At 43.8% G+C, this 13,052-nt stretch overlaps 1 protein-coding gene across 1 annotated transcript in view; it reads right to left on the reverse strand.

Moving 5' to 3' along the window:
• Positions 1-7,499: 7,499 nt before the first annotated feature.
• LOC127614656 (RAS guanyl-releasing protein 1-like) overlaps positions 7,500-13,052 on the reverse strand; it is a 29,436-nt gene continuing 23,883 nt past the window's right edge. Inside the window, exons 16-17 of the mRNA XM_052085990.1 lie at positions 10,137-10,456; positions 7,500-10,029 (exon numbers count right to left, since the gene is read on the reverse strand). Of these exons, the coding sequence (XP_051941950.1) occupies positions 9,895-10,029; positions 10,137-10,456 (455 nt within the window). The 3' untranslated portion in view covers positions 7,500-9,894. The remainder of the gene's footprint in view (positions 10,030-10,136; positions 10,457-13,052) is intronic.

The raw sequence follows: 13,052 nt of genomic DNA on the forward strand, positions 1-13,052 counted from the left end.
TGTACAGTATTATATTTTCTTAAAATAGGTTGACAAAATAACACCTAAGGTAGCCATGGTTACCAAGTAGGTAGAGGAGGAAGAGGCAACACATGGGCTTCATGGCTTATACGGTGGTAACTCATTTGAAACTGTGTAAAAATACTCTACTCCCAATTACGTACCGTATGCGCTGGCTGATACATGCATTGAACGCACTTTAATCATGTCACACACCTTGTAACCTGACAATATGATAACCTGTCCACTGTAGTAACCGCTGTCCCAGAAAGGGTTAAACTAGTCGAGGTCACAATTGGCGTTCCTTGTGTTCAAGTAACCGATCTGTGTGGAGGAACCTGGCATAATGCACCTGCTGTGTGAATGAGTTTGTGTCCACGAGCGTGTCAAACAGGAAGTCGCAATCGCACACCCGCGTAGGCAAGCGACACATTTGAGCTTCGCACATCTCCAGACACCATAAGACTCAAATTCTGCAGCTATTGGCACTCCCTTAACTCACACTTCTTAACTGAGATTGGCAGTAGTGGAAGGCAGTGAAGCAGCAGATTTTAAAACGAAGCATACATCATATATAGACAGGCAAGAAAAAGAAATCTGATGGTTTTAATGACATCCTCTGATAGGGAATATCAACTCATAATTTCTTTCATATATAATTTTGCTATTAAAAACGTTTAATAGCCAAACATCTTTGGGCAGGAGGTGGGGGGACACCCTGAACCGGTTGCCAGCCAATCGCAGGGCACACAGAGACGACCAGCCATCCGCGCTCAAACTTACACTTCGGGACAATTTTGAGTGTTCCACTAGCCTGCCGTGCATGTTTTTGGAATGTGGGAGCAAACCGGAGTGTTTGGAAAGGAGCCTTATTTGGGACCTTAAGGACCCGTAATCATATTTCGAGCTCAAGTGGCGGAAAAGACATCACCTTAGATACCGTGATAATCACGGAAGAAAATATTTTGGACCTTAAGAATCAGGAAAAGAGCCACATTTGCTACTTTATGCTACAGGGTTACAGTACAGTCATGTGTTGTAGATGACTATTCGGAAAAGAAACTCATTTGGTAGTGTCAGTAACAGGAAAGGAGCGTTATTTAGTACCATGAATACAATATTTGGTACCTGAAAAGTGACAAGAGTCTTTGATATGTGGGACCATACTGGAAATGAAAACACTGTGATCGGGACAAAACTAGCTACTGTCCCTGATACACAAGTGTATGTTATAGTGTAGTAAGCACATACTGTATATCAGTTATCCATCTGAAAAGGAACCATAAATTGTAGTGGTGACTTAAGTATCAAGGTTCACTTGAGTATCAGGAAATCGTTGACAGTCTCATGCCATTAAGTGTGCACTGGTGGTGACTAGTGATCAAGAGGGGGAAGAGGACATTAACCCTTTCATGCAACAATAATGCATAACCTGTAACCTGATGACATAAGCTGTCCACTGTAGTAACCGCTGTCCATGAAAGAGTTAGTTACTATTTTCCTGAGACACCTGAAGGACGGCGAGCGTTCAATCCCATTCATTTCTTCACTTGGCAGTCCAAGTGCTTGCAGATGGTGAATGTTGATGTGCAATGGCTTTAAGTTTTTTTTCCAATTAAAAGAACTGCAAGGTTCACCGATGTGATTCAGGTTGCTTAAATAGCAAAAGGATTCTTCCAAGTCAAACTAAAAAGAGCAGTTTTCTACCTTAACTGTTTCAGAGTTTATTGTCTGGCCTTTGCTTCACAGAGAATGAAATGGAAGGAGGTGGTGGGAAGAAAAAAATTAGAGATTCTCCTGAGCGCCTTGTGATAGAATTAAGGCCCTCAGAGGAATGACTACACATCTGACCTTTTTTCCATGACGTATCAGCAACCCAGCAGTGAGCCATTTCCGTGGTTTCGACAGGCCGCGCCTGTCTATGCATCCTCGGGCATTTCAGGCTGAGTGCCTTTCAAAGCCTAAAGTGTCTCAGGTCGCTAGAGAAGGCGGCGGAGGGTGGCAGAGCCTTTAAACGGTTTTCATGTCCTCCAATTCAGTCCTGTGGCTTTAACGGCCACCGCTGACGGGGAAGCAACTAAGTGTCAGGGTGAAGAAAGGAACATTCTCTCTCTGCATTATTGTATCGAGGCTTGGAAGCAAAGACACACTTCCACATGAAAAAATGATCCTAAGCAGACTTCAAGCAGTACATCTAGTCAAAATTATTGAATGTGCAACAAGGGCAGCTTGGTTGGTTAGTGCATTTGCGCCACAGTTTGAAAGTTCGATTCCGGGTCTTGCTTCCTTCTACAAGCAATCATTCATACTCGCGTTCACACCTTTGGACAGTTTTGAATTCTTTGAACCTAACATGCTTGCGAAAAGCCAAGCAGGCATTGGGATAACATGCAAACTTCACACAGGGGGGCCTGTGCTGAGGTTTGAACCTTAGAACCTTTTGACTATGAGGGAGCTGTGCTGACCAACAAGTGCTGAATTTGAGTTTACCTCAACTCAACAGTAATTATAGAGCACTTTCAAACAGCCATCGCTGCATACAAAGTGCTGTACATGGAGCGATTTAACATAAACAAACAGCAAAGCAAATCGGTAATAAGATTAGAAAACCTTTATTAGTCTCGCAATGGAGAAATTCACAATTCACAGCAGCAAAGTTATGAAAGGAAGAAGTATAACAACAAAATATAGGAGCTGCTGGAAAGGCAGCCACTCTCGCGGTCGCCATTTTGAAGTCAAAATAACAAAAATAACACAACACAACACAACACATAGGACACAGACAGTCGTGCAATCTTCACAAATTAAAAAAAAAAGAAAAATAAAGACGGTAGAAAGCACCGAACAGAAACCAAAAAAACAAGAAGAAATCAAGTCATGCTGAGTCAAATGCCAAAGAATACAAGTGAGTTTTGAGGCGGGTTTTGAAGATGGGCAGTGAGGAGGCTTGCCGAATGTTCAGTGGGAGGTCATTCCAGAGAGAGGGGCCATATACCGATGAATTCAACATTAAAAAATGTGACCCATACACAACCATTGGTATTTTTTTTTTATTATTGTGATTTAATTGATTCCCTTTAAAGGGGACCAACAGTATATACCTAAAATCTCAATACCTGTCAAAATACTTTGTACGGTACTTGCGTTGATTACATGTTGCATAATAGTAGAGCAAATACAGCCATATAAAATGGAAAAAAAAAACAGTTTTTTTCAATATCAGCCCGATAATCTTAATTCTTTGTCTATAAAGATAAGGCGTTTGCATTATCTAGTACAACTCTTCTATTAGGTTTTATGAAGTGGGTACTCCATTGTGATGATTCGGTGTTTTACATTCATTATAGGAATTGCATAATACACTGTACTACAATATTAAGTCTTCTATTCGTGGAATAAGATATGATCAGTATTCTATTTAAAGTATTGATTTTCAATTCACAGGGCTCAGAAGGTCACATCTTAAGTAAACAACCTGTGCTTGCAAGTTATTGACCGGGGGCCGTATCTTGCCTGCTCTGTTCTTTAATCAGGCCCATCGAACAGCTACATCCTCATGTAATAGTTGTTTGCATTATTTTAGCATGATTTTTTCCCTAGAATGTGTTATTTTAAAAATGGCATTTTCATTCAATAATACAATTGTACATAATAAAATAAAATGAATGTAATATATGATACATGGAATTTACATTTTTCAAAGAGTCATTATACATATTTTCACATGGTATTGCTTTGCTCATTCATTGATTGTTTTTGTTTTTTTTGACACCACAAGTACAAATGAGCTGGCCTATCTCAGTCTTTGTGAAAAATCTAATGAGGCGCTCGTGCACAAAGGTTTGCCCACAGCCATGGTAAAAGAGTACAGTACAGCAGTATTTTTCTTGCAATTTGTTGGAAGCGAGTCACCACAACTTGGAAAACGACAGACAGACTTGAATGTATTCCCTTTTCCTGCGGAATTCTCATTTGGGCTGCAGTTCCCAACTGAATTTGCCCCATCAACCCGACTATGCTGTTCCTCCATGACATATCTTCATGCTCGACTTTTATCTTGAGATGTGTGTGCAGTTTCTGCATATTTGTATTCAGCAGCTCATCTTTGCTGAGTACTCTATTTTTTGTTTTGTTTAATGGTTTATTTATTTTCAGTACTCTGCTTTGCTGAAGGCTTACTTGTTCTAAGATACTATATCCACTTCATCTTTTCTTGGCAGCGATGAGCTACTTTTGCACTTTGAAATCGATTTGATTTGAATTTTTGGTATCATGCCGTGTCTTGGTAGGTGCACTGCTCAAAAGCATGCTTGTGTTGTGCCAAGTGCTTTTCTCCATGGCCCTCCATCTGAATGCAACCTGGTAGCAAAAGCATTAGCATCAATCTACAAGTCAAACACTAAATATGCATGCACCCGTTATTCCACAAACCACCATAAATCAACTTTTTTCCTCATTCCTAATTTTCCTCAAACGACCTTTACCTGGAGCAGACAAAAACACATTTGCTCATATTTGAATCTTCCAAGTTGCTGTGCAGACAAGCACAGCAGAAGAAAGTAACTTGTCATCAGGTCTCAGAGGGAATTTAACTCACAACCCCTGTTTTATAAGTCAAATGTTCATGCCACAGAGATATGAGGCCTTCCAACAGTAGGACAATTTTGGAATTTCAGGTGAAAAGCAAAAACACCAACCAAAATGAGTAATATTGAACTAGCTCTGCAACTGATGATCATTCTTTACCTTACATATATAGGACCTGATAGCTCAGTGGTTCTAGCACTGGTCCAGGGGTCGTGAGTTCAATTCTCACTGGGGCCTTGAGGGAAAAAATATAGTTGAGTTTATTGAAATTGTGCCAAGCAAGATAAGCAGCTTCATCACTATTACAGATATATGACACACAAACGTGTTGTATTGTTGTTTGCTACAATAAAACAATGGGCTGGGATTTTCTGGGGGAAAAAATGGTGAGAACCCGAATGTCAACAGTTGCTATCCTGCATGTTTAACATGTTTCCTTCCTCCAATAAACCGGATTCAAACAATCAGCTCATCAAAAAGCCACATATCGATCCTTTTCATTTGAATCAGGTGTGTTGCAACAGGGAGAAATAAAAAACATGCAAGACGGGGGCCCTGGAGGACCGGAGTTTGACACCTGTGATCTAAAACATGCAGGATAACAGCCGGCCCTTCCTTTAGACGCAGTTCTAGGTTCAATTCTTACTGAAACCGGATGCCATGATAAACATTTGCCATACATTAAGCTAAACAGGATAAATACAGTCTGAGGCTAAAGCAATGACATTTTCCTCATAGACATTAGAGTTTGGCACAAATCCGCTTTACTGGTGCAAATGTACTTATGATGTTTAAATGCAATGCTAAATTGCTATGTGGGCCTTGTACTTCAGTGGCTAAAGCACTGGTCGAAGAAACCATGCAGGAGGCATGACTTTGATTTGAATTAGGGTCTGAGAAGAACTGAAGGATTGCTCAACAAGATTAGCTTAGTGGTTAGAGTCCTGGTTTCTATGCAAAGTCCTTATACTCTAGTTAGCACTCTATTCTTTTGAAACTCATCACCTAAATTTATAAGGCAGTTTTGCTAGGTGTGTCCTCATAGTTCAGTGGTTAGAGTAGTTTTGTACACCAGGAGTTGTGAGTTTGATTCTCACTGGGCTCTGGCAGTCAAATACGATGACTGCTCTTGTTTGCTAGCAAGTTGTTAGCATGCAAGGTGTTAGCAGGTCAAATTTTCCTAGGCACCATTAGATTTGCTGTGTATAATAACTATGTTTAATTCAAAGCACTCATTCCATAGAATGCTACTAGTAAGCAAGTGAAAAAAACATTTGTGTCGGTTTGCTAATTCTAGCTGACAACTTCCTAATTCGTGGAAGATGTTGAACAGAGGCTGACGGTATGATTGTTTCCATAAATTGTCCACAGTGTTTTGTGGAAATATTTTCCATAATCCTAACTATATGCCTATTACTTGCTCATTGTTAAAATGATTGCTCCGAAAAAAGGTCATTGAAAGAACAAAGATTGTGCCTGCCAAAGAGCTTTGCACAGTCCTGTGCATACTATAGCGACAAAATGCAATCGATGTAAACACAGTAATGTTGTCGCCATGCCAAAATGACAGAAATGAATTGAAATCTCTCTCTCTCCCCATCTCTGATCATTTCATTTTGCAATTCTCCTGCAGCTCTTCTCTGACACGTGCATCACATCCAATAATGAATTTCAAATGAGATATGAGAGAGCAGTGATTGTCTCTTGGCTGACAGCCTCTTCATACCATCCATCCATTTTCTACTAATCCACTTATCCTTACAAGGGCCACAGGCTTGCTGGAGCTGATCCCAGCCGTCTTCGGGCAGTAAGCGTGGTACACCCTGAACCAGTTGCCAGCCAATTGCAGGGCACACATAGACGAACAACCATCCACGCTCACAATTACATCTGTAGACAATGTAACCTGCCATGCATGTTTTTGGAATGTGGAAGCAAACCGCAGTACCCGGAGAAAACCCATGCAGGCACAGGGAGAACATGCAAACCCCACACAGGAAGGCCGGAGGCATAATCAAACCCTGTACATCTGCACTGAGGCGGATTTTCTAACCAGTCCCTTGCCGTGCCGCCTCCTTTTGATACTAATCAGGTTACTTAATACATTTCCAAGTCTTCATGTAATTCTGGCCATTTCAAGTAGTTCTCCTTTTGATTATCACTACAGGCTGGCTCTGCGGTGCCCACATAGCTCCTTCAGCCACCATTAAGAAGCCAATGAACTCACTTTCATAATCAAGAGAATTAGAGCAGCTTGGCAACACCCCACAGGCACTGCTGCTTTTTTGTGTCCAAATGTGTGTTAAAGGCACTTTGTCGTCATGGTGCTTTGTGTGCCAGTGGGACACAATGACAGTTTTATTGAATTAGCTTAAGAACACATTCATTAGATCGAGTTAACTTATGAATATCTTCCATGAGCATGATTCCACAAACAAAGTGGTACCTCTACCAAAGAGCAGAGTGCTAACACATAATGGGAACCGCCATGTCACCACAAAACCAGCTATGTGGTGGTGTTGTAGCGCTTAAAGCGATGGACAGTTGAACATAAAGGGTGTTGCAACTCATCGAGACAGACATAAAAACAATACTAAATACTGTTAAATATTCTTAATTGGCTTTCATTATAATGACAACCAGAGGGTGCAGCCAACACATGCGACAAAGTGAGCAGTGGCTTCATGTTTATGACTTTTTGCTCTATTTAATGACTTTCTTCCCAAAAAGTGAGTAGCAACAAACCTTGTGATTTTGCAGTAGAGACTCCCAGCAGAGAAGATGTCCACACTTGTACGTCCAGACTGCGAATGAATGGTGCTTGGGTAAAGTAATTTGACAAACACCTTTCTTTGGTGGCATTGCAAAAACGTAGGGGGAAAAGAAATCAGATTTTCTGACATCATACATGATGATGATTGAAATTAAAGTTTAATTGACTTTCAAAGCATATTTGCTGCAGAAAATACTTTGTCTGACTCCAAATTGTTCCACAATTGGAACACTGAAATCTGGTTGCTAAATCCTTTGTCTGTCTCCGTAATTAGGCAGACTGTCAGCTGTTGTATAATGCAGCGTTTCTTTTAGCCGACATGTGTCCTTCAGGCTAAACCATAATGGTATGTCTCGGTTGTGGGTCGTATATTGATTTTCAACTGATTGATTTGTCAATGTGTTGACTAAATTGTCATCGACAACAAGGTGGAACAGCCTTTTAAAAATGTTTTTTAAAAGACAAGCCCCTCCTCAACCGTGGAAACCCCGTCCTCTCAATCAAACCCCACCCAAGAACACTCAATGACTCTCAATCAGCACTTTCGGTGGTTTATATGATGAATATCTGCGGAAGGAATATATACTTTGACTCCATCACGATACCAAAAGACAAAAAGGTCCATCAATTGGAAATCTGGCGCTGTATGAAGATTAAAATAAGCTCCCATTTTCGGTAACTGTTTTACAAAATGTTGTCAAATTGACATGGTTTGTTCAAAAGCAACTGAGGTGATGGATACAGCCTGGGATTTTGTGAGACTTTAGTGCCCCCCGCTGACGAAATGAAGTAACGCAAGTAATTTTTACACTGAATGCACAGCATTTTTTTAAACAAAAAGCTTACAATACTGACATGAAAGACAAGCAAGGAGGTAACTTAACTATCGTTGTGGCACCGTAAATTCAAAAATACACCACAATTTCCATTTACAATACTGACCATACAAATATAAGACAAAAGTAATGATATGCCATGCGCAGATAAGCAAAAAATACATCTAACAATAAGTACCAAAGTACAAAAAATGTCTAACTCCTTTATGAACCATGTAGTGTTTCACACAATAAAAAGATGCACTACAAGTTGGGGCCATCGTACTGCAATTATTACCCAATGTATTTTCCACCACAGGTGTCAAACTCCAGTTCTTCGGAGCCACTATTCTGCATGTTTTTGTTTCCCTCCTCCAACACACCCGATTCAAATAATCAGGAGCGTTATCCAGCTCCGGCAGAGCTTGCCGATGAACTGATCATTTGAATCAGGTCTGTGGGAGGAGGGAAAGATCTAAGACAGGAGTTTGACACCTGTACTTCACACTATCACTCTGGACATACTCCATAGGCATGTGATTCTAAAAATCTGAAGATAAATGTCTCGTTTTTGACTCAATTTTTCTCTTCTCAATTTACAGTGTGTGACTTTGATGTATATAATTAGATATGATATCCCCCGCCCCATTCAAAAAAAAAATCTGCAGCGGAACCTCCAAAGTTGAATGGCATACAACACTTTAAGGATACAACCAGCATAAGACTTCTTCACGTGGTACAAGAAGAAACGCTCAGTTTGTACCATATTTAATGTTTTTCATTGGATTGTTTTATATCTACGATGTTGATGCGGTTTTCATTAAAAAAAAACAAAGAAAATTAAATAAAATAAAATTTTAAAAAAGACTTTGTTTTGCATTAGCCTAGGTTAGTGACGACAGCACATTCAGACTTGCATGCAATTTCGGGCTAAAGTCCCTGCCGTAGGAACAGTGAAACATTTGTAATGTCACATCACACGTTGGATTTGTCTTTTACTTGGAAAATAACATTTTGACATTCATCTGCAAGAAATACACAACACTTGAGGTGTTCATGCAATTTCTAGCAGCATTTAAAACAGCCACTCACGTCACAAAATTCCATTATTGGTTTTAGAGCATCTTAATTCAGTTATGGGTGCACTTTCTTAAAAAGAAGAGACTTTTGTATAAAAAGCATAAAAAGAGTAATAGACTCTCTATTACTGTCTGTCTAGCGTCTGCAAAAGAGAAAGTAGTTTTTTCTTTGCAGTATTTCAGTTTTATTTGACTGTGGTTAACTTCTCCTTCTACTTCTATAACAGTTAGAATCAGTTAGAATATTACGGTACTTAAAACATCACCCGTAGAGTTAATTAAGGACTTGACGGGGGCAAACCTCCATTACACTTTAATCACAGTATTCCCTATAGGAAAGTCCAACAACTTGGAAATCAGCCAGCCTCACATTGCCGCTTGCGTTCAACGATGGAGGTTTCACTGCTTCATTAAACTTGATATATTATGTAAAATTACTTCTTGAAGGTTGAATTGTTTGTAGGCATTTCTGGCATGTACTGAGAAATTAACAACTGCATTTTGTCGTGATATTTCATCTAAAAACGAAATACAACAATACCCTGGTTGGTTTTCAAAACAACCTGACTGGCCATGTGAATTATTCTCCATGTTACTTGTTTAAGTGCTGGTCTGACGATACTGTATGTACTTGATGTGTCTAATAGGATTCGTTCTCCTCCACAGGATGGAGTGCGTGCCTCTTCAGCATCGTCTTTAACATATCCACTTCCTGCTCTGCCTCTTTCAACTTTCTGTGTAGTGTCTCGTTGGCTTTTTGGAGCCTGTCGTTCTCCTGATTAAAAAACAAACAAACAAACAACAACAACAGCAAAAACAACACATGAGATTGTTAGGAAGTGTGGCGCTTTCATGTACCATCAAGAAAAGTGATACACTCACTGACTGTAGGGCTTCCGTGGTGGCTTTGTTGTCTTCATCTGGCTCTCGTGACTTGTGCACGACAGAAATTCGGTTCTCCCACTTGGCACAGTGGCGCTGTTTCCTCTGGGGTAGCGGGTTGGGACAGGTCGCCGTGAGGGCGGACGCCGTCAGGACCAGCAGAGAGGGATGAGGGAGAGGTGCATCGGGGGACGGCGGCGGACCCTCGGTCTGAGTGGCGCTGTGGACCTGGTTTAGCCTCAAATGAGAGGTGACTGGAGATTCTGGACTCCAGTCTTTGCTGTCATCAGGTGGGTACTGGAAAGGACAGTCATCTGAACCTGAAGAGGACACATTGAGACACCGGTAGCAGCCTCTTAGTATTATTGTCGCGAAGCTGTTTATTGATGGTGAGTGAAATATCCATCCATCCATCCATCCATCATCTACCGCTTATCCGGGGCCGGGTCGCGGGGGCAACAGCTTTAGCAGGGAAGCCCAGACTTCCCTCTCCCTAGCTACTTCTTCCAGCTCTCCCCGGGGGATTCCGAGGCGTTCCCAAGCCAGCTGGGTGACGTAGTCTCTCCAGCGTGTCCTGGGTCTTCCTCGGGGTCTCCTCCCGGTGGGACATGCCCGGAACACCTCACCAGGGAGGCGCTCAGGAGGCATCCGAATCAGATGCCCAAGCCACCTCATCTGGCTCCTCTCGATGTGGAGGAGAAGCGGCTCGACTCTGAGCCCCTCCCGGATGACCGAGCTCCTCACCTTATCTCTAAGGGAGAGCCCGGACACCCTGCGGAGAAAACTCATTTCGGCCGCTTGTATCCGGGATCTCGTTCTTTCGGTCACGACCCATAGCTCGTGGCCATAGATGAGGGTTGGGACGTAGATCGACCGGTAAATTGAGAGCTTTGCCCTTTGGCTCAGCTCCTTCTTTACCACGACAGACCGATACAACGTCCGCATCACAGCAGACGCTGCACCGATCCGCCTGTCGATCTCTCGCTCCCTCCTGCCCTCACTCGTGAACAAGACCCCAAGATACTTAAACTCCTCCACTTGGGGTAATATCTCCTCCCCGACCCGGAGGGGGCAATCCACCCTTTTCCGACTGAGGACCATGGTTTCAGATTTGGAGGTGCTGATTTTCATCCCAACCGCTTCACACTCGGCTGCGAAACGCTCCAGTGAGAGTTGTAGAGCCCCGTTTGAAGGAGCCAACAGCACCACATCATCTGCAAAAAGCAGGGATGTAATACTGAGGCCCCCAAAACAGACTCCCTCAACGCTTCGGCTGCGCCTAGAAATTCTGTCCATAAAGGTTATGAACAGAATCGGCGACAAAGGGCAGCCTTGGCGGAGTCCTACCCCCACTGGAAACGGTTCCGACTTACTGCCGGCAATGCGAACCAAACTCTGACATCGGTGGTATAGTGACCGAACAGCCCGTATCAGGGGGTTCGGTACGCCATACCCACGAAGCACCCCCCACAGAACTCCCCGAGGGACACGGTCAAACGCCTTCTCCAAGTCCACAAAACACATGTAGACTGGTTGGGCGAATTCCCACATACCCTCAAGGACCCTGCTAAGGGTGTAGAGCTGGTCCACTGTTCCACGGCCGGGACGAAAACCACACTGCTCCTCCTCAATCTGAGGCTCGACTTCCTGACGGACCCTCCTCTCCAGCACCCCTGAATAGACCTTACCAGGGAGGCTGAGGAGTGTGATCCCTCTGTAGTTGGAACACACCCTCCGGTCCCCCTTTTTAAAAAGAGGGACTACCACCCCGGTCTGCCAATCCAGAGGCACTCTCCCTGTTGACCACGCGATGTTGTAGAGGCGTGTCAACCAGGACAGCCCCACAACATCCAGAGCCTTGAGGAACTCCGGGCGGATCTCATCCACCCCTGGGGCCTTGCCACCGAGGAGCTTTTTAACCACATCGGTGACTTCAACCACAGAGATAGGAGAGCCCACCTCAGAGTCCCCAGGCTCTGCTTCCTCAAAGGAAGGCGTGTTGGTGGAGTTGAGGAGGTCTTCGAAGTACTCTGCCCACCGGTTCACAACGTCCCGAGTCGAAGTCAGCAGCGCCCCATCCCCACTGTACACAGTGTTAGTGGTGCACTGCTTCCCCCTCCTGAGACGTCGGATGGTGGACCAGAATTTCCTCGAAGCCGTCCGGAAGTCGGCTTCCATGGCCTCACCGAACTCTTCCCACGCTCGGGTTTTTGCCTCGGCGACCACCGAAGCCGCGGTCCGCTTGGCCAGTCGATACCCGTCAGCTGCCTCTGGGGTCCCACAGGCCATAAAGGCTCGATAGGACTCCTTCTTCAGCTTGACGGCATCCCTTACTGCTGGTGTCCACCAGCGAGTACGAGGATTGCCGCCACGACAGGCACCAACCACCTTACGGCCACAACTCAGATTGGCCGCCTCAACAATAGAGGCACGGAACATGGTCCACTCGGACTCAATGTCCCCCGTCTCCCCCGGAACATGGGAAAAGCTCTGTCGGAGGTGGGAGTTGAAACTCCTTCTGACAGGGGATTCCGCCAGACGCTCCCAACAAACCCTCACTATACGTTTGGGTCTGCCAGGACGAACCGGCATCTTCCCCCACCATCGGAGCCTACTCACCACCAGGTGGTGATCAGTTGACAGCTCCGCCCCTCTCTTCACCCGAGTGTCCAGAACATGCGGCCGCAAATCCGATGATACAACTACAAAGTCGATCATCGAACTGCGGCCTAGGGTGTCCTGGTGCCAAGTGCACATATGGACACCCTTATGTTTGAACAAGGTGTTCGTTATGGACAATCCGTGGCGAGCACAGAAGTCCAATAACAAAACACCACTCGGGTTTTGATCGGGGGGGCCGTTCCTCCCAATCACGCCCCTCCAGGTATCACTGTCATTGCCCACGTGAGCATTGAA

Source organism: Hippocampus zosterae, chromosome 14, assembly GCF_025434085.1.
Source record: "Hippocampus zosterae strain Florida chromosome 14, ASM2543408v3, whole genome shotgun sequence".
Classification (NCBI taxonomy): domain Eukaryota; kingdom Metazoa; phylum Chordata; class Actinopteri; order Syngnathiformes; family Syngnathidae; genus Hippocampus; species Hippocampus zosterae.